Source organism: Euprymna scolopes, chromosome 37 (genome assembly GCF_053919585.1).
Source record: "Euprymna scolopes isolate OS-2025 chromosome 37, ASM5391958v1, whole genome shotgun sequence".
In the NCBI taxonomy this organism is placed as follows: domain Eukaryota; kingdom Metazoa; phylum Mollusca; class Cephalopoda; order Sepiida; family Sepiolidae; genus Euprymna; species Euprymna scolopes.
In genome coordinates this window covers 87,124,810-87,148,124 of record NC_136518.1, presented here as the reverse complement: position 1 = coordinate 87,148,124, position 23,315 = coordinate 87,124,810, and the positions used below count along the sequence as shown (strand labels likewise).

General features: G+C 33.1%; 1 protein-coding gene across 2 annotated transcripts in view; it reads right to left on the bottom strand.

Moving 5' to 3' along the window:
- LOC145261279 (receptor-type tyrosine-protein phosphatase epsilon-like) overlaps nucleotides 1-23,315 on the bottom strand; it is a 536,465-nt gene that overhangs the window by 346,281 nt on the left and 166,869 nt on the right. For both annotated transcript variants that reach the window (XM_080119758.1, XM_080119759.1), the window contains exon 5: nucleotides 21,884-21,919. In XM_080119758.1, coding sequence (XP_079975884.1) covers nucleotides 21,884-21,919 — 36 coding nt within the window. The remainder of the gene's footprint in view (nucleotides 1-21,883; nucleotides 21,920-23,315) is intronic.

Genomic DNA, 23,315 nt, shown 5'->3' with positions numbered 1-23,315 from the left:
TAGTGGATAGCTACTGGATGCTGTGTAGATTTATCTCTGATGGTATGTTTGTGGTTATTAAGACGTAGGCGGAACTCCAGGCCTGTTTCCCCCACGTAATTGCCTTTTGTGCATTTTGTGCAGTATAACAGATATATTACATTTGAGCTATTGCAATTTAGAGGGGAAGTTTAAGATGGACGTTGGTGTCTGGAGGAGTGAATGTGCTGTTGGTGTTAATATGTGTACATATTAGACACCTGGGCCTATTGCAAGGTTTGTTTCCTTGAGATGTTTGGGTGCGGTTAATCCGAGTGGATGTGAGTAAGGAACGTAAGTTGGGGAGTTGTCGTTTGGCACAAATGGGTGGTTTATTATATATTGTGTTGAGTGTGGGGTCCTGTTGTAATTGTTTGAAGATCTGTTTCATGGGGTTGTATAAATTTTTGGTGTTATTATTGAAGTGAAATACCATAGGTATTCGTGTGGATGTTTTGTTGTTTTTGTATGTAAGTAGGTTGTGTCTGCTAATGTGTGATGCTCTGCTGATGGCTTCTTTTAATATTTTGAATGGGTAGTTTTTGCGAAGGAAGTGGTTGATTAAGATGCTTACCTGTGTGTCATAATCGGATGGGTCTGTGCATATCCTTTTAATGCGCAGGCATTGACTGTATACGATTGACTTTTTCGTTGTGGTTGGGTGGCAACTTTCGAAATGTAGGTAATTGTGTCCATCGGTCGGTTTTGTGTGTAGAGATGTGGTGATATGATTATTTGAAATATTAAGCAGAACGTCTAAAAATGTGATGTGCGTGGTTGAATGTTCAATCGTGAATTTTATACTATTATGACAGCTGTTTATATGTTGGAAGAAGTTCATCAATGTCTTTTCACCGTGTGGCCAAATGACAAAGATGTCGTATATATACCTGTAATAGTGTGTCGGTTTGAGGTGGTGTGTGTGTATGTATTTTTGTTCGAATGTGTGCATGAAGATGTTGGCATAGCTGGGAGCCATTCTAGTTCCCATGGCTGTGCCTTTTATTTGTAAAAAGTGTTTGTTGTTGAATGTAAAATTGTTATGTGTTAGAATGTACTCTATAATGCTGCATATGTTTGTGATGTGGGTGTCTTGTAAGTTCTGGGTTTGTAAAAAACTCCTGCATGCGGATATTCCTTCCTCATGTGGAATATTCGAGTAGAGAGAGGAAACATCCATCGTGACGAGTATTGTATTGTCTGGTAAGTTACCGATGTCGCGTATGATCTGTAGGAAGTGTGTCGTGTCTTTAATATAACTGGGTATGTTTGGCATCAATGGGTTGAGGATGCTGTCAATGTATCCCGAAATCTTCTCTGTGAGGGTCCCGATGCCCGAGACGATAGTATATTGTTAGAAATTTTTTGTATTGTGCTTGGTAAATTGTATATGTGCGTTGATTGTAATTTATGCATGAATCTTAAGAGTAATTATCTAAAAACAAAAAAGCTTTCAATTGAAGGAATGAAGGAACTGGCGTGGCGTAACTCACAAAGGCGCTACAATTGCTGACTTTGCATGCAAGAGAAAACATGACATTAGCAAAAACAGATACAGAATCATCTCACATGTGTCCAACATGTAGTAGATACTTCAAAACTCGAATCGGTCTAATAAACTTTGAACCCACAGAACAATTGCATGATCACGGTCATCTTCGCAAACGATTGACGATCATCATCATCACCATCATCATCATTAGAGGAGTTATTTACAGGTAAACCTAAACGATCCATTTTGAATTCAATCCTTTTCCTGATCCTCATAAATGACCTTCCAAATCATATTCTGTGATCATTCATTGACATCTACGTAGATGACACAACTGTTTATGGCAACACTTCAAAGAGCATTGATTTTCTCTCTTCTTTGAGTAATAGAGTGGGTGGCTTGTAATTTTTTTAACACCTCTAAAATCAATAAAAAAATTATGTTAAGTATTTGTTCAGTAAAATCATATGATTTAATTTTCATGAGAAGACCATCGTGCCAAACTCTGTCAAAGGTCTTGGATATATTTAGCCATAGCTTCTCCTGCCTTATTCAGAGATTACCGTTAGGATATCCGCAGTAGAACGGGCTTGTGCAAATCCATACTTTTGGTCAGAAAGAAGTTTAGTATCTGTAAGGCAGTGTTTGATTAATTTAGGACTCATAGACTTTGGCAAACAGAGGAAGGTGGCGAATGAGGCGATAATTTAAACGGTAATCTAGTAAACTGATACCACAGAAGCAGAGTTAGGAAAGCAAGATTTGTTAAGGCATTTGTTGTAGATTTGTTAAAGCATTTGTTGGAGCAACTTCAACAGAGCATTTTTTAATAGTATAGCCGGGATGAGATCAGGTCCATATGCCTTTAAGGTGTCTAGTTTTTTAATGATATTACAAACTTGGCAAGGGATGATTTTCAAATAATTGAGTGTGGTTTCTGTCTGCAAATGGTTAGAAAGTTTGTTGGAATTTTGATTACCTATTATTTACTACACTGTTATAAATTTTCCAGAAATCATAAGTTCCTAATTTCTGCAACTAAATTTCTTGTGGTTTTGTAGTATTCTCACTGTACCAAAAAGGGTATATGTTATATGTATTGTTTGTGTGTGTGGGTGTATACGTGTCACTAAAATGTCTGTGTTTTTTTCGTATTTGAACCATATGCTGTCTTATCTATAGCTTTTTTATGGCCCGTGATTAGTCTTGTCTATGTGTGTTAATGCATGTATGTGTGTTAGACGTGTATTTACGGCATACCTTTTAAACTGCATTGTTATCCCTCTATCTTTTGGTCTGCCTAGGATTTCATCTGTTCTTTGATGGAGCTGGAATCTGTCGGACAAAGACGTTTCAAACTATCCAAGACAATGATTGGTTTTCTATAAAGATTTTATTTCACTTTCCAGGTGTCGTTATGTAGAAAAATGAAAAGTGAATAGCTTGCCGTTGGATTTCACCAGTCTCCATTTTGAGACACGTCACCTCTCTCTCAGAGGGGGGGGGCGCAGAGACCGATTAACCCATCCGCTATCTTCAACGTCCAAAATCGAACTCAAACGATGCTCCAGCAAACAGGAACACGTGACAGAGGACACGTCAACTTCCGATCAGCTGTTCAAATAACTTCCGGTGCAAATTTGACCAGTTGTCACAGTTTGACAAAGTTTGATAACCTGTCAAAACATAGCTTCACATCTCTTGTTCACTTCGCCAGTTAGATAGATCGATCGATAGATAGATAGATAAACATATACATAAATATATACACTGATAATTAGATAAACTGATAGATAGACAGATAGCAGATAATTTACTCTTCTGCTCGGCCAACTATATAACAGTTTTGGTATATCTTCTGTTAGCTGCGGCTATTTCGCTCTTCCAATTATTTCTAGCTTCTGTATACTTTTGTTGATTTCTACTTTACTTATGTTGGATAAACTTGCGGTATGCATGCTGCCTTTGAGTAATGGCAACTATGCAAGTAGAAGTGAACTATTGTTATTGAATTTCTGTGTGGCAACATGCGTTTCAGTTGCTGCTTTTAACCATTCGGTAGTCTCATAAAGATAAAAGATATTTCCCCATGGAACGTTTCTGATAGCTTCCTAGTCAGCCTTTTTATAGTACTTTGTCATCTTGAGCAATAATTTTTTCAGGTCGAGAATTTAGGATGATGTCTATCATTACTACAACTTGATTAGCATTCTATGGTGGGCAATGGACATTTGTTTCACAATCTTTGTAGCCAGAAATAAGTCTAGAAGTGAGGGTTGCTGATCCTGTTGATCTGGAGTCGGGTCGGCAACATTATTGTCTGTGTCAACGAATGAGATATAGAAAAGTTGTGTGTGATGCTACCAGCTGCATTTGTGTAACTAGAGAAACCAATTCAATTACTGTGGTGGACATTAAAGTCACCAAATACATGTACTTTGGCGTTGGTATCCAAGGAGAGTGCTGCATCTATACTGTCAGAGACTTGGTTGATTATGATACAGTCATTGCCCATCTTTCAACTGATAAACACCAATTTCCCCCTAATAACATCTTAAATAAAATCTTCAACAAAAATACCATGAAACTTAGCTACAGTTGCACCAATAACTTAGAAAATATAATTAAAAACATAACAACAAGATACTTAACAAAAATAAGAAAAAATAAAAATAACAATAATAATTGTAATTGCATCAACAAAGTGAAATGCCTACTTAAGCAATAATGCTTACAAACTGAGGTGGTATATAAAGCTACAATTGCCACGATAGAAAACCCAAACGATAAAAAATACTACATTGGTTGGGCAGGTACCTTCTTTAAAGATAGAGTGCATAAATGCTCATTTACTAACTCTAACCATCTTAATAAAACTTCACTAACAACCCACTATCTACACCTAATTCAAAATAATCTCGCACCTACTATAAACAGGGAAATCCTTAAAAAAGCTGGTATATGTAAATCTTTAAATTCCTCATGTTTCCTTTGTCTAAATGAAAAACTTTTTATCATCACTTTAAAGACAGATAGATTGCTAAATAAAACAGTGAAACTACTATAAATTGTCGGCATTCCAGATCCCACCTTCTTAGCAAATTTATACCCGTCTAAAGATTTTCTCATACAATATCTGAAAAATCTGCCAACTCCTACACTGAGCGAACCATCTGCCCCATATAACAAACTATGATAATAAGAAAAAGAAAGAAAAAGAAAAAACCCTACCCCAATCACCACACTCCATCCTATCCCACTACATTATAATTTCCCACCTAACCAAATGTCTTACATATCCAATACTATCAATCTTAACCTCATTTAACCCCACTTATCCACCATATAATTCCAATGTGTCATATATTTGTTGTTCCACTTGGTTAAACTTTACCCCTCAATCCTCATAGACTCCACACTCCTCTCCCCTCTCTATTTCTCCATTCTTTTTTATATATTTGCCGACGCTGTCATATCTGTACACATATACATATGTATATGTTTGTACTTGTGTATATGTATAGAACTTATATCTATATAACCTTTTTTTATGTATTTGACTATTTTATGCTTGTCTTAGTGTGTTCATATACATATGTGCATACCTATGCTCTTTATATGTATACATGCATATTTATCTCCTTGTGACTGTGGGCCTATTTTATAATATATTACAATGTACTAATTTCTAACCCAAGTAATTCTGATTCATTTGTCCCTAAACTCAAAAATCCAAACAAAAGTAATAAACCAGGTAACTACCTTCCAAAACACCATCATAGACCCCCAATCCATTTCTATATTTAAACTTACCTGAACTATTAGGACTTTTGAATCATTACGACTTAACCCGTACTCACATAACTTTTAAACCTCTAGTCCCCTCCTATGTCTGCTCAACCTTATATAGACTCGCAAATATTCAACTAACCATTAGGAATATAACTTAACCTACATCTTGCTTAATTAATTATCTTTACTAATATATTTCATTTTTTTTAACCTTTTACCTATTTTATTTCTCTAATTACTTATCGAATGTTATTTTTTATTATTTACTTGCATATGTTCAAAGTTTTATATCTTATATTCATATATATTGCTTCCCTTCATTTTTTGCACTTTTATTCATTTATTTAACTCGTTACTCATAGACTAATTTCGTTAATTAGTTAATTATTTTTACCCACATATATGTGGAATTATTAGCTTTAACTCTAATTTATTTTTTTTAACGTTTTATTAATCTTTATTTATTCTCTTATTTTTCTGATTTTTCTTAATATTTTAATAATTTATCCCTTACTTTTCTACTTTTTACATAAATGACTTCAAGTGGGACGTATGTCAACTTCTTATGAGAGGACGTATCTTTGTCATTGCAAATACCGCCCTCATCAATCCGTATGCTAACTAACGTGTCAATCTCCCCATGACATGTATTCAACGGTCACCCACTCTCCCTCTCCCTATCTCTCTCCCTATCTCTCTCCCTCTCTCTCCATAACTGTCTTATCACAATTAAACGCCGCTCTCCTAATTAACTGCTTGCCTCTTTCCTTCCATTTTTATTTCTTCTTTCTTTCTTTTTTCTTCTACTTCTATCTCAATTATTTACCCATCTCACGTTTTTCTTTCACTCTTCTCTCTCTCTCTCTCTATCCCCCTCTCTCTATTCCTATCTGTGTCTGGTTTAATATTTTCACCCCCCCCTCACCTCTTGTCCTCTTGTCACCTCTGAATGACTTTACAATTGACTGCTGTTTTTATTGGAGTGTGTACACTTTCTAATTTCTCTTTTTCTCACTATAATAAATATTTATTTCTGTGAAGTCTGATAAAATTATTGGATCCTTATCATGATTCGGTAATCAAAACATGTGTAACCAAGCAGATTAAAAACGGTAATAAAATATATTTTGCTCTACAACAGTGTTGAGCACTTTTTTCAGGTGTTTTACCATTTACCATTAACTTACTCATTATATATATATATATATATATATATGTGTGTGTGTGTGTGTGTGTGTGGTGTGTGTGTGTGATTTTCAGAATGTGAGAGATTGTATATAATAAATTCCACAGCCAAACAACGTCGCAACCCACAAGAGCCATGACAGTCAACGAACCGGAAGTCCAAAACTCGAGCTCCGCCCTCATTTGAGCTCATCGAGTTTCGCTCTCATTTGGGCTCATCAATTAGACACATCCGAACTCAGGATTCGAAACCCAAGCCTCTTGCATATATATATATATATATATATATATATATATATATATATATATATATATATATATATATATATATGTGTGTGTGTGTGTGTGTGTGTGTGTGTCTGTGTGTGTATTAGGTAAAAAAGTATTTATACAAACATTTTCTGGATGCACAATTCTATTTTATCATTTGAGTGATTGTTAGAAAAAATAGTCTCCATTGTTACAATCTTCCTAGTTGGAATAAGTATGGTCGGAAAGAATTAAAGCAAATTACATTTTTATTGCAATGAACACATTGTAAAGATGAAAAAAAAAAAAGAAACTGCTAGTCTGAATCAAATATCGATTTGTTAGATTCATTACTATTTAGGTTTAACTTTAAAAAATCCGACTGACTTCATTTTGTTTATAAGATATCAGATTTATTTGGTAGACGCACTTATCAATCTTCTCTTTTTAATGTAACAACGTGCATTTAAGTATTACTTTTATTTCTTACCATTAGACGATGCCATGGACTTCTCCACTCAAATCCACTTCAGTGACGAAATAGTTGAATTGAATCGAATCATAAAATGAAATGTAAATATTTTATTTCTTCCATTGCCTTTTCTCACTTTCTTTCTTGAACTTTTCCGTCTTTCTACCATTTTTTGTTTGGCGTTTCTAGTTTTCTATTTTCCTCTTTTTCTTTCTTTTTAAAAAGTCTTGCTATTTATCCTTTTGTCTCTTTTTTCCCAAAAGACATATTTCTTTGTCTTTTTTTTCCTTCTTTTCTTTCTTTCTTTCTTCCTTCCCTTATTTATTTATTTATTTATTCCTTTCTTTCTTTGTCAATTTTTGTCATCTTCGTTTCTTTAAAGCCATATTCTTTGTCTTTTTCTTTTTTCTTCATTTCTTTCTTAATCAAAATATCTCTTCTTTGTCCTTTCTTTCTTTCATTCATTCTTTATTAAAAAGCCATGATTGTTTTGTTTTTTCTTTCTTGTTTGATGTATTTGTTAATAAAACATGTTCTTTGTCATTTTTTTTATTTTTCAAAAGCCGTCTTCTTTGTCCTTTTCTTTCTTGTTATTGACCCTTTTCTCTCTTTTTCACCAAAGCCATGTTTGTTTTGTCCTTTTCTTTCTTTATTTCTTTATTAAAACACCATGTTTTTGTCCCTTTCTCTATTTCTTTCTTCCTCAAAACCCATGTTTTTTCTTCTGTTTCTCTTTCTACATTATTTCTCTTGTTGTTCATCTTTCTTTCACCATTCAACTCATCTTTTCTTTCTTCCACTATTCAACTCATCTTTTCTTTCTTTCACTATTCAACTCATCTTTTCTTTCTTTCACTATTCAACTCATCTTCTCATTTCCTTCTCTCTCACTTTTACCAACGCTGCACACTTTGCGAATTAAACCAACACCGTGGGAGGATTTTAAAATCCAATTAATGCAAGTATATTCTTTTCTTTTTGGAAAAATTGTCCCCACCCCGTTATTAAATGCTTATTGATTTGATTTCAATTGACGCAATCATTTTAGCAATCATTTTAGCAATCATTTTAGCAATCATTTTACCATGAGGTTATTTCCAACTTTCTCTACCTAATCACGGCCAATAAAAATTGTACGAAATATACAATTAACAAAACCTAAAGAGTCAATTTTCTACAGCAAAACCTCATAGAGTGAGCTTTAATAAAACTCTTGTATTAGAAGCTTTCTTGGGCAAAACATAAACTAGTGTGCTTTAGCAAAACATATAGAAATCATCATCAGCAGCAGCAGCGTCATCATCATCATCATCATCATCATCATCATCATCATCAGCAGCAGCAGCAGCAGCAGCAGCAGCAACAGTGGCAGCAGCAGCAGCATGAATGCTTCCGGGAATAAAGCATATACATTTCTGTTTAGCTTATTTGACGTAAGTTTTGGTACTACATCATCATCATCATCATCATCATCATCATCATCATCATCATCATCATCATCATCTATACGGCATAATCAAGTTGACACATCGGTTCCCGTTAGATCACCGAATTTAAGCAACGTTGAGTCTGGCCAATACTATAATGTGTAACCATTTGGTAATACGAGGTAATACCAGGTGCTGTATGTGGTTGGAGGCTGGAGAGGGGTGGGCGCCGCCAGGCTATTCTTGCCCAAGACACGCTGCATGAAACAATGTAGCGTCTCTACGACCCTGGAGAGTTAAGGGACACATCATCATCATCATCATCATCATCATCTAGATTAAGTAATTTGCACATTCCTTTGAAAAACGACTAACACCGACACAATAAAGTTTAGTCAATACAATTATCTTGAACTTGCCTATAATATACATTAATACCCATACCACACATACGAGTGTTTATGCGCGATACATGATGTGAATATTCCACGAATTGTATGGACGCGTGTAAATAACTCAATTATGAAGGACAAAAGAAGAAAACTTCTAATATTATGCAAATTATCAAATTATATTTTATAAAATTATAAAATAATTCATAGGCCTATAAAGTTGATTTTTTTTTTTCGCTCTGACATTGATATTAAAAACCTACTTTTTTATATTTAAAAATGTTTACAACGATGGTATGGATATGTGAGAGATTTCATAAAGGTTAATAAATTAGCATATTCCTTTGAAAAACAACATTAATTAATTATTTTTTGTTTCTTATTAAATGATTGGATTCATTCAAGTATTACTCTCAGTCCAGTTTATGTATATTTTCGACATTGTACATAATTGCATAGCATTTAGACTAAAAACCGTCTAGCAAACGCGCGCGCGCACACACACACACACACATTATATATATATATATATATATATATATATATATATATATATATATATATATATATATAAAGAAATGAACCATAGCGGAAATTCAGTCGACTAAAATAAGATGGAAAACGGGGTGAGGAAAAAGGAAAAAGAGAAAAAACCCGCTTTCCATCTTATTTTAGTTGACTGAATTTCTGCTATAGTTCATTTCTTTACAATTATTTTAAAATTTTGCCAATCGAATAAAGATATATATATATATATATATATATATATATAGTACAAAATTTTGTTTACATTTTTTCTTTTTTGTAACTTTTGTTTATTTCGTCTAGTTTCTTCATTACAGCCGTTTCGTTAATGGGATGGCAATTTTATGATTTCATGTGTTCATAAAAATTTCCTGTTCTCACCAACTCATCAGATGTTGTTTCCATTCGATGTTACTAACAAAAAGTTGATTTTGTACATCATAAACTTGGTATTTGGGGAAAAGAAATTCCATCCCCACGTTGTTATAAGTCGGCCATCTTGGGTGTTATGCTAACCAAACTTTCTGTTTTAAAACTTAATTTCATATTTTTTATTTTTGTTTTAATTTCCTATTTTCCCCTATTATTTATTCTTTCCTATTTTCGAAAAAATATTATTTCTACATTTATGCGTGTTTATTCTAATATTCATTTTGTTTGGTTTCGAATTCTTCTTCATTAGTTAATGTCTTTGTTTCAAGGGAAGGCCACTTTCATGGAATATATTTTTATTACTAGATTTGCTTCCCCTACATCTTTTTCTTTGCCTATATTATACGTTTTCCCCTTCTTTATTTAATTGTTTTTTTTTCTTTTTCATTTTATTTCTTTTTAATTATATTTTGTTTTTTACTTATATTCTTACATTCAATTTTGTTGTTTTATTTATGTTAACATTATTCTTACATGGTCGATTGATTTATGTTTTTTCATGTTACTTGCTCTACATTTCCGTTTATGTTGTTGTTTTTTTTAATCTGGTCTAATGCGTGAAATTAAGTATCGATTTCTGTGCAGACACCCGTGAATTACATCTGGTCGTTTGTTTAATAATTTTTCTTCTGACATTAGTATATGCTATGCTTCTAGTATACAAAGTTGCATCTTTTTTATTTACTTGGTTTATATTTTTCGCTCTATCTACTATGGACCATCTTAATTTATATTCAATTTTATTTTTCTTTAATTCCTTAACCAATACTGCTAATGCGGTTGAGATTTTCTTAGTTTTTTTCTTATTATTTTCGTTATTACTATTGGTTCTGTTGCTATCTTCATTATTGTGATTGTATACTACGTTTAAGGTTAAACACTCCCCCTCAATGGACATTCAGTAGGATTCCGGCAGTTACATTCTTTTACATTGTTAGATTCATTTTCGGTATTATCTCTATTTTTCCAAAATTTGTTTAATTTTGTGTTGTTGGAGCCAATTATAGTATTTATTAAGTTAGTAGATGTTGAGAAGGATAGCGTTTTTATTAATTATCTTACTTAGTTTACTACATTGCGGGAAATTTTTGTCTATAATTTGGTTGGTTGGTTGGTTGGTTTTTTTTTTTTTTTACACAGAGATCACCACTTATCAAGGCCCGGAAGCCACTCAGGGATAAGGGTTATTGCAAGTACATTACGTTAGGAGAATTGATGAAGTGGTTGTTTTTGTTTTACGGCATATCAACCCTTTTCGGGTTATTTAATGCCGAATCCAAAGATTGTGAAGAAAATTTTTTTTAATAGAATATATTTGTTGTTTTCACGTCGGTTTCTATTTAACCCATAGTTGGGACCCTAACAGGTACTACCACTCCGGGTCAGAGTGGACCTGGGAGCAATGGTAATTAAAGGGTGGCTCCACACTCCCCAAAGCCCACAAACTGGGGCCTCACCACTGGATATAGTTTAAGGTCATATCCAGGACCCCCATTGAGGGACTCTTACCCTCTGCAGGGGGGCAGTTGGCGTATTCTAATGCCCCACCGACAGGGCCCTATAATTTGGTAAAATTCCCTCGAGATGTTATTTTTTATGTAGTGGATTAAACAACGTTTGGCGCTTTCTTCTATTTTTCTTTTTTATATCTCTTTCGGTTTTAATATGGTCTAGCTTTTCATTTTTCTTTTTAGTGTTTATTGTATGTTCTATTTTTTCATTAGTTTTTACTCTTTACTTTGCTTTTTTATATTTCTTCATAGAGATGTTGTGAAATATTGCATTTGCGTTGTTTGTTTTTTCTATACTTGTATTATTATTTCGAGTTTCCTTAACAAATTTAATTTGTTCTGTATATCCTGATACAGTTTATAAAATAAACATGGAATGCAACATCTTTTCATGGATATTTATAATATTCACAATGTATGGTATATTTATCTTTTTCAGACAAGGCCATTATCAGTGCTTATACCATATATCTATTATACTAGCAGTTCAACCCAGCTTGGATCGGGCCCTATATACAGTTCATAATTTTATGTGCATATGTATGTATATATTATAAAATGTTTGACTCATGTCCAGGTGACCTACATCTAAAATTTCAAGTGTTTAGACCAAAAATTGGCGGAGGAGTTTGGTAGAATCTGCAAAGGTCAGCTCTTTCAAATTTAACCTCTTGGCAGCCAAATTTTCGCCCAAAACTGATTAAAAAGCTTGTTGCATGTCTGAATACCCTTTATGTAAAATTTCAAAGGTTTAAAACCAAAATTGGCTGAATAGTTTGCTAGAAACCACAAAGGTCAAATCTCTTGAACTTTGACCCCTTGGCAACCAAATTTCCGGCCAAAAACCGATTAAAAAGCTTGCCGTATGTCTGAATACACTTTATGTAAAGTTTCAAATGTTTAGACCAAAAATTGGCTGAGTAATTTAGTAGAGATCGCAGAGGTCAAACTTTTCTTAACTTGCCCCAATTTTGATCCCTTAACATTTATTGTTTTACACTCAAATCAAATTAAAAAGTTTGATCCATGTCCAAGTAACCTACATGCAAAATTTCAAGCGTTTAGACCCAAAATTGGCGGAGAGATTTGGTAGAGTTCTCAAAGGTCAAATCGTTGAATTTTGACTCCTAAACCGCCAGATTTCTGGCCGAAAACCGAATAAAAAAGATTTTCCCAAATCTCAATACCCCTTATGTCAAATTTCGAGTCTGTAGACTTAAAATTAATAGAGTAATTTGGTAGGGAAATGTACACAGACAGACACACACACACACACACACACAATTTCACTTTTATAGATATATACATATGTTACATGATAAGGGCTGTCCCCTGTTCATGTAAGTATAAAAATAGAGAGATTAGTTAAAATGGAAATAAGAGAAAGCAGAAATCGAACCCTGGACATAAGTTTTAAAGAACAATAGGTTTAAATGGAATGTCCAGTAAATTGTTAATTCGGATGAAATAAATAATAAATAAACTATTCAATTGTTAAAAGAATGTGGATAATAAAATATGAGTTAAATAAATTAGATATGTAGGTTAAATTCCTTTGTGGAAACAACACAAGGAAAATAGGTTATTGGGAAATCAATGTCGAAAACGTGCAAAGTCGCGCATGTTGAAACACGTGAATTTTGCTCACGTGGCCGGGATGCATAGATTTCTCAATATAGCAAGTGGGAGTTAGAGAGTCGGAGAGAGTCGGAGAGAGTCAGAGACAGTCAGTGAGAAAACTCAGAGACAGGCGGACGTCCGAAGCGAGACGTTACTTCAGAAACTAAAATGTGAAACTTTGAGTTCTTAATGAGGAAGTCACGACCGGTCGTCAGAAAATAAATTCACCATGTGTTTTGGATAAAGCTCATCTTTGTGTTGTGATTTCTACAAAAAGGTAAATTGTATCGTTATTATATGTCTGTGTTATAAAATGTCATTACAACAACATCTCTCTCTCTCTCTAAGGTACAACATCATATGTAATAAGACAAGAACTCTCACTAAGACTCATATCATTACTAATAAGAACTCTCACAAGAAAAAGCATCACTTATAATAGTCTCTCTCTAAGACTCTTAATGAAACAACTATATAACACATAACTATAAACGTGAGAATGTGTGTGTTTGTGTGAGGACAATTCTCAACCTATATACTCAACAAACTTTTTATCTACACACTTGAACTCTGGTATATAGGGTATTCAGACATGTGGAAAACTTTTTAATCGGTTTTCATCGGGATAAAAAGGGCTGCTAAGGAGTCAAAATTGATAAATTAGGGGGTCATCAGATTTTTATCTATTTGTCAATTGTTTCACGACTTGCGCGAATCGTTCACATTACAGATTCGTTATGTTAAGAATACGTGGATTGGGAAAAAAAATTTTAAGATCGTGTCAAGCTAGCTTAATGGTTATCGTACTCGACTCACTGTCTTTAGGTTTTGCTTTCAATTTCAGCTTGAGTTTTACAAGAAGTAAACTGCTTTGAAAAACATTATACTTGCTTGCACATGTCTCAGTTTCTGATATTTTACTTCATTTTTTTTTAAAGGAATTTCACGTTACATTTAATACCGGGCAACGCCAGGTACATCTGCTAGTAATGCATAAATCAGAGAAACTGTTTTACATTCCACATTCATTTTATAATTTGTTTTATTTTATAAGAGGATGCATTTGATGTCTGTGATATGCTTTGGCAGATTGTAATGCATTGCTACTTGGTCCCTATTAATCGCTCTGGTCAATCTCGTTGCCCAGACCAATGTGACTCCCTTTCTCTCCAGATTCCCCTGCCTTCCATCAAATCTTCAGGATCACAGTTGGCGTCATATGCAAATTGCTGGATGTATGTGAATCTAGGTCGTCCTATGCTCATGCGCCTGTGCTGTGTAGTCCACTAGCTCTTGTTTGCTCCTCTGCAGTGATTGACAAATCGTAGACGTTGTTTCCTGATGGTAGTAGATATGTCAGGTAGGTTGCCATAAAGTTGCTGCTTTGTTGGATGATCTTGTCAAGATATATTTCACACTGTTCATAGCATAAATGCCGTTGAGCTTTCTTTCCAAACTTTTTGGTGAATGTCCATGTACTGTAAACAAGAAGTGCCTTTTCAACCCTAACCCTAACCCTAACCCGAAGTGTCTTTTCAACCCTAACCCTAACCCTAACCCTAACCCGAAGTGCCTTTTCAATTTGTCAGCCTTGAAATCTGACGGCAACTCATCCAATGCAGCCCATGCTTTCGAGATGCGAATTTCCGTATTTCTCTCCATGGAACCTATGTTGCTGCGCGGGTACGTAAATTCAGTTACTTCTTTCAGTGTTGTTTCATCTCGAGCTTTGATCTCCCCCTCCGAATTGAAACTCATAAACTTTATCTTATCCAGATTTGCATAAAGATCAATGTTATTTGCAGACTTTTCTATCTCACTTAACGGTGTTTATGCGTCAGCAGTGTTGTTTGCCAACAAAGCAATATCGTCTGCGTAATCTGCGTTAGTTATGTGTGCTAATGGATCGCTTATGCTTCTAGATTCATTTAAGGTAAAACCCAATGTGTTGTGTATATCTGGATTTCACCTTAAATGAATCCATAGTTACTGGGTACTGCATGGATATATCTCCCGTGTTTGTGATAATTAAGATGTAGGTGGAATTCTAGGCCTGTTTCCCAATGTAGTTGCAATTCATGCATTTTGGTGCAGTATAGTAAGTAATATTAGAACTATCGCAGATGAGAGGAGATTGTTCATTTTGGATGTTGATGGCTGAAAGTATGAATGTGCCGTTGATGATGAAGTGTAGTCATATTTTGCATCTAAAATTGTGGCATGTTTTGTTTCCTTGATATAGCGTATTTTAATGGATGCTTTCGTAGAAATACGAAAGTAGGACAATTTCTCGATTCGGAAGCAATCGAAAAAAATAAAACTGAACACAAATAGAATATAAGAATGGCATAGAGGTGAGTCCAACTGCTTGATCCCTTAAAATAGGGATTATGAATATATTCATATATGTATAACAAATGTATTTTGCCGCCTAAAGAGTAATTATTTTTTGAATATTTTTAAATGACATAATATTTAAATTTGTCGATGTGAAACTATATCTTAGTGCCCGGTTGTGATGGTTGCTTATGCACTCTCCCACTGCATAGCGAGGTGGTAATTTGGCTGTAGACAGAGCAATATACAGAAATACAGCCCCATAATTCACTTTCTTTTATCGACCTCTTTCTGCCCGGACCGCTATAAGGTGAGCATGTATTTTCTGTCCCTCTGTAAATGACCAGCTGATTGTGTTATAGTTATGAAACAATTGTAACGCATGAGAAAATACATCATTTGATATTTTCAATTTAGATTTCGTTGTCTTTATTTCGCAAAAATATTATATGAGTTCTCGATTATGAAACCTGATAATCATGAAATTTAATTAATTGAACCAATTAATTTTGACTTTAATTTTATTGGTATATGAACATCACCCGAATTTTGAATTTTAATATATTAAAATTTGGGTTAAAAATATTAATGAGGTAAAAGTGAACGTGTCTGTGTATCTGTGTGTCTGTGTGTCAGTCTGTCTGTCTGTGTATGTAAATATTAATGAGGTATATATATATATATATATATATATATATATGTGTGTGTGTGTGTGTTTGTGTGTGTGTGTGTGTGTGTATATATATAAAATAAAATAATATAAAGGGGAAGAGAGAATAAGAGGTTAAGATTCAGAAAGATAAAAGCCGGTGAGGGATGCATCGTTCAAAGACCTTACTTATCCTACCCCACACATAACCCCCCACCCATATTAGATGACGAGACTCTAATTTTGTAAACGAAATAAGAAAATGTTTTTGTCTTGAAACATCAGTTATCGAGGATAATTCTTGGCCTGAAGACGTAATCTCTTCAATACGGATGATTACAGAAACATGTATACACATATGTAGCCATCAATGTTTGTATAAATAAATTTTATATACCTGCTCTGCTTACTCATTGAGCACTGTTTGGTAGACACATGTTTCATTTAGGAAATTAAACTCTACTGCCATAATATATATATATATATATATATATATATATATATATATATATATATATATATATATATATATATGTATATATGTATATATATATATAAAAGTGAACGTGTCTGTGTATCTGTGTGCCTGTCTGTCTGTCTGTGTGTCTGTGTACATTTTCCTTCGCAATAATTCTGTCAATTTTCAGTCTACAGACTCGAAGTTTGATATGCAGGGTACTGAGATTTGGGAAAATCTATGTGATCGGTTTTCGGCCAGAAATTTGGCTATTAAGGGGTCAAAGTTCAACGATTTGACCTTTGAGAACTCTACCAACCCCCTCCAACAATTTTGAGCATAAACACTTGAAATTTTAGATATAGGTTCCTTGGACATGGATCTAACTTAATAACTCGATTTGAGCTCAAAACTATAAATTTTAAGGGGTCGTAATAGGGGTCACAGTTAAAAAAATTGACCGTTTTTTTTTTTTGCTCAGCATACACCGCCAAACACCCGGGCAACGCCAGGCTGAAATGCTAGTCTATCTATCTATCTATACTCCTATAATTTCGTGTTTCTTTTGTGTGCATTGATCTTCATATAAAAACCCTCCTTTCTATTTATTTAAAAAGAAAATATAATTTTCTTATATATGGGTTGTGGGATTGCATTCATCTGCAAAAGATCCAGCTAATTTGCATATTTTTTTAAACATTCATTTTAATTAATTTCCTATTAGTTTTTTCGGTTTTCTTATGGGATGATCATCTTTAGTTCACTATTACGTGTAATTATATTCATGCAGATATTCTACATGATTTATACTTGCATAATATTTGCGTAAAAAGTTTACAGGACACACAATATTGTTTCCATATATATTTATGTATACGTATATATTTTTGTTTAATCTATCTATCTATCTATCTATCTATCTATCTATCTATCTATCTATCTATCTATCTGTCTGTGTACATTTCCCTACGCAATAACTCTGTAAATTTTTAGTCTACAGACTCGAAATTTGATATACCGAGTACTGAGATTTTGGAAAATCTATGTGATCGGTTTTCGGCCAGATATTTGGCTGTTAAGGGGTCAGAGTTCAACGATTTGACCTTTGAGAACTCTACCAAACTCCTCCGCCAATTTTGGGTCTAAAAACTTGAAATTATAGATATAGGTTCCTTGGGCATGGATCTAACTTAATAACTTGATTTAAGTCCAAACCAATAACTGTTAAGGGGGTATAATAGGAGTCAAAGTTAAAAAAAATTGACTGCTTTTTTTTTTTGCTCAACGTACACCTCCAAATACCCGGGCAACGCCGGGCACCCATGCTAGTATATCTATAAAAGTGAACGTGTCTGTGTATGTGTCTGTGTGTGTACATTTCCCTACACAATAACTTTATCAATTTTCAGTCTACAGACTCGAAATTTGATATACAGGGTACTGAGATTTGGGAAAATCTGTGTAATTCATTTTCAGCCAGAAATTTAGCTAATAAGGGGTCAAAGTTCTACGATTTGTCATTTGAGAACTCTACCAAACTCCTCCGACAATTTTGGGTCTAAACACTTGAAATTTTAGATATAGGTTCCTTGGACATGGATCTAACTTAATAACTCGATTTGAACCCAAAACAATAAATGTTAAGAGGTCATAATAGGGATCAAAGTTAAAAAAAATTTGACCTCTGCGGTCTCTACCAAATTACTCAGACAATTTCTGGTCTACACATTTGAAATTTTACATAAAGGGTATTCAAAGATAGGGCAAACTTTTTAATCGGTTTGGGTCGAAAATTTTTAGTTACCAATATATAAATGTATGTATGTATGTATGTATATATATGTGCCTAAAACGTTTGACAGAGGCGATGGATTTTTACAAGATCAGTATCGTTTTGAAGTTTGACCATTCAGAGGACAAATATCAAAAAATTGGCTAAAAGCATTAATATCTTCACCTTCAACTTGGCACTTTTCTACAGGGGGGGGGGATATTTTTGAAAGTCATCCTCTCCTTTCTATTGTCCAGCCTTAATTAAAACATACCTTACTTCCAGTTCGGCAGTGGTCGTAACGACAAAACGTCAGGTTCTTTTCCCCGTTCTTTTTGTCCTTTGCGGTTCGAGCCTGCCTGCCTTTTTACTACCACCTTTTGTTTTTTTTTTTGCTCAGCACACACATCCAAACACCCGGGCAACGCCGGGCTGAAATGCTAGTATATATATATATATATATATATACATATATATATATATATATATATATATATATATATATATATATATATATATATATATATATTAGTGGCCTAGCAAGGCCACAGAGGAAACGACTGTAGCAGCAAAACCAACAAATGTAGGGGAGACAACTGACGCAGTAAAACCAAAGCTGCCTGTTAGGACACTATATATATATACAAATGTAGGAGATTTGGGCATATATTATTAGTTTGGAAAAAAATATATTTTTTTACCAATTGTCATTAAATTTTAACCATAGCAAAGTATTATAATCTTCTAAACGCCTGCAAATTTTCATGTAGTTTTGTCTTATAGAAACAAAGATATGAGCATTTCAATATTATATTTATCTATGAGTATAGATATATCCATATATAGATGCACCACCTTTTTTTGGCAATTTTATAAATTCGAAATCTCATCGACTGTTGATAAGGATTTAACAAATTAAACCTCGTTAGAAAGCTGATGACCTGAATTGTGTAGTGGTCTATGTGACATTATTGTTTCAAAAAGTGGGGGATCACTTTTCTATATTAACGTAAAATAAGCACTCACTTTATGGTCACTTTTTTCTGGGGGGGGGGCGGGGTCTGTTATTTTTTTTTAGGGTTGGTGTTTATTGTGGCCTGGTAGCAAAAATATGCTCGCGCTGGCACATACACCAATGGCCATCACTTATAATAAAAAATTACATAAATACCCAGAAAAATACTTATTTGCGAAAAATTTAAATACAATATTCGTTTTCAGCTAACCCGAAAACTGATAGAAAACAAATTTTTTAAGGTAGGTTTTCCTATGGTCTACCAGGTCACAATTACCACATAGACATCCCCCCTTAAAAAATAACAGATGCCCTCTTCCTAAAAGGTGTATTCATTTGGTGTAGGTGTTTATTTTATATTGAATTAATATAGAAAAGTGATTCCCCCACATTTTAAACCTATAATTTATTCATATCATTGAAAGTACTTGTTTCCTGGGATTTTAACTGTTATTTTCGCTGGCAGCACCCTCGAAATCCCATAATAGTGGTAGTTTTAAAGGATTTTTTGTGGGTGGAAGATACTGCCCCTTTACTAATATTTCAATCATAGTCATTTGTTTTCCTAGTTTTGCATATGAATTACAAAATATCTGATATTTTCCCATATCCTCTGGTCTTGATGGAGAAGAGACTAAAACTTGCTGCTATAGTTTCAAATGATCTGAAATAACAGCAAGGGGAGACTTGATTCCAAATATTTCTCATATGTTTTATTTTCCCATTTTTGGTTTTCATACATAAGTAAATTTCACAGTGCATAAAGATTATTTGATACTGGAGATATTCATAATCGTCCACTAATTCCAAAAAAAGAGAAGATATAACATATGAGAAATATTTGGAGTCAAGTCTCCCTTTGCTATTATTTCAGATCATTTGAAACCATAGCCACAAATTTTAGTTTCCCCTTCATCAAGGCCAGAGGTTTTGGAGAAATATATATACATATATATATTTATATATATATATATATTTCTGTAGTATTATATTTTTCTTATTATATATCAATCCTTATATAGGAAGCTCAACGTGATTACAGAGCAATATATAGAATAAATGACAAAAATTTATATTCCAAAATTCATGATGTTGACAATCTTATAGTTTATTGCTTTAAATCAATTGATTTATACAATTCCTGTTTCGTAGCACAAAATCAATCATTTAATTATTATATCAATTAGTGAATCTATTTTGCCCTTAATTCATCAGAAGAAATAGCAACAATCAATCCGTCAAAAGGAATTGAAATGTGATTTGACATGGTGAAACTCCGAAAATTGGAAGAGAAGCTGCAGTTACCTTTATATTTTTCAATTACGCCATATTGAATTTTAATTTTTTATTTGTATAATTCAACTGATTTAAAGGAATAAACTATAAGATTATCAACATCATGAATTTTGGAATATAATTTTTTGTCATATATTCTATATATATATATATATATATATATATATATATATATATATATATATATATATATATATATTGGAAATGGCAATTAATAAAAACTGAAGAAAGTGCTCAATTCTGTTGTAGAGCAAATATGCGTTTTATTTTTTTATTACCGTATCTTTCTGTTAAGTTACATTATTGTTTCAGCTACCCGGACGTTTTTTTGGCCGTCTGTAATATCCACAGACATTTACAGAAATGCTCGTTATTATGGGATGAAAAAGTGAAAGAGTGAATGAGGTCATTTTTTGTTCTTATGCAGAATGGCCCTTTTTGAGGAGCCGGGTGTACCCCACATTATACCTTTGTTTACAGACCATGCACCACGCCCCTCCCCCACCGGACCTCATTCACTCTTTCACTCTTTCATCCCATAATAACGAACATTTCTGTAAAAGCCTGAGGAAGCTACAGACGGCCAAAAAAGAAAAAAACGGCCAAGTAGCTGAAACAATAATGTAACTTAACAGAAAGATACGGTAATAAAAAATAAAACGTATATATATATATATATATATATATATATATATATATATATATATATATATATATATATATATATACATATATATATGTATATATATATATATTCTATACATATATATATATATATATATATATATATATATTTAGTAGAAATGGTAATTAATAAGAACTGAAGAAAGACTGTTGCAGAGAAAATATGCGTTTTATTTTTTATTACCGTATCTTTCTGTTAAGTTGCATCATTAAATTACATCATTCACTCTTTCATCCCATCATAACGAACATTTCTGTAAAAGTCCGAGGAAGCTACAGACGGCCAAAAAAAACAAAAACGGCCGGGTAGCTGAAACAATAATGTAACTTAACAGAAAGATACGGTAATAAAAAATAAAACGTGTATATATATATATATATATATATATATATATATATATATATATATATATATATATATATATATATATCGTTAGTTATTCCAAAACCAGAAAATCTATTTATTTCACACTCTCAGTAGTCTATTATTATGTCCAAAAAAAGGGCAATTTTGTTTGGTTTGATAAAGCGAACAGAGAGACGATAGATTAATATATACCTTCTGATGTCACGCATGGTCTGTAAACAAAGGAACCTGAAATTAAAAAAAATAAAGAAAGAATAATAAGAATAAAAATTTTCAAAATTATAAAAAAATTGTTCGTAATTATTTGCTACTAACGAGGGTAGAGTTAGAAATAAGTTTGATTTTTATAATGTGGGGTATACCCAGCTCCTAAAAAGGGCCATTCTGCATAAGAACAAAAAATATAAATCACTTCACTCAAGAAAAATCACTCATTCAATGACTGCTTACAAAATAAACACGTGAAGACCTGAAAAGAACAAGGGATAAGTGGCCACGACTAGCATGCACCCGATACAAGGAAACAGTGACTGCATGTGAGATTGAACTTGAAACTCTTCGATTTTAAGGCAAACTCTGTGATTATGCAAATTACGTCAAATTAGGTGCTTTTGGCTGTCAAAATAGCTGAATTTTATTCGTATTGTGCTTTGGACTTTTATTGGTTTATCTTTTGTTAATGCAAAGAAACAAAAAACTGACATTGATACTAAGAGAAAACTTCTTCTCTGTTGTTGGTGAAAAGAAGAAAAATAATCTGGCTTGACTGTGTGTTCTTTCAACTCTAAATAATTTGCGCAATTGAAGAAAAAAAATCTTATATCGTTTGGCTTTCTTCAAAAAATTAATATTCATTCATAACGATATTTTTAAGCAAATGTCACGCTATTTCTTATCATATTGTCACGTGGGTTGCATGCTTCCATTTGAAAAAACTTAGAAAGTGTCCGTTTTACATCCCAATGAACTATTACCCAGAGAGATTTTTACATTTTCAAGGAGAAAAAAAAAATATGATTAATAAAAAGAAATCGCTTGAAAAAGGCCTAATTGGGACGAAAACTTCATATCTTTAAAAGTAAATAAACACCCGTTTCAAGGAAAAAACTTATATCGTTTGACTTTCTTAAAAACAATTTATATTCAGTCATAACAATATGTAAAAAAAAAGTGGCACCATATTTCTTATATATCTTTTAGTGTAACACCAGAACAGATACCACACTTTGTTCCTAGCCAAAAACACCTGTTTCTTTTTACTTGCCTCTCCACGATGGCATTCCGACACAAAGTCGGGTTTTAATGTGGGAAAATTTCAGTTCCCCAAATAGTTTTGACTGAAACAAAAATAAAAATTGCCTCAGTCTAAAAGGATTTATTCTTCCTTTAAGACAGAAAAGATGAAATGTAGTATAAGAACAGATACTACACTTTGCTCTTAAAGACTTAATGACTCAGTGAACAAATATATTACTTATATAGTGGAATTCCATCCTCTCAAATGACAACTTTTGTTCAATTAATCGTATGCAATGTGCTATTTATAATCTGCAATGAGTTTCGGTATTAAATCCCTTCTGCGTCGCATCCTTCACAAAAAGTCATAATAATGAATAGTAACACA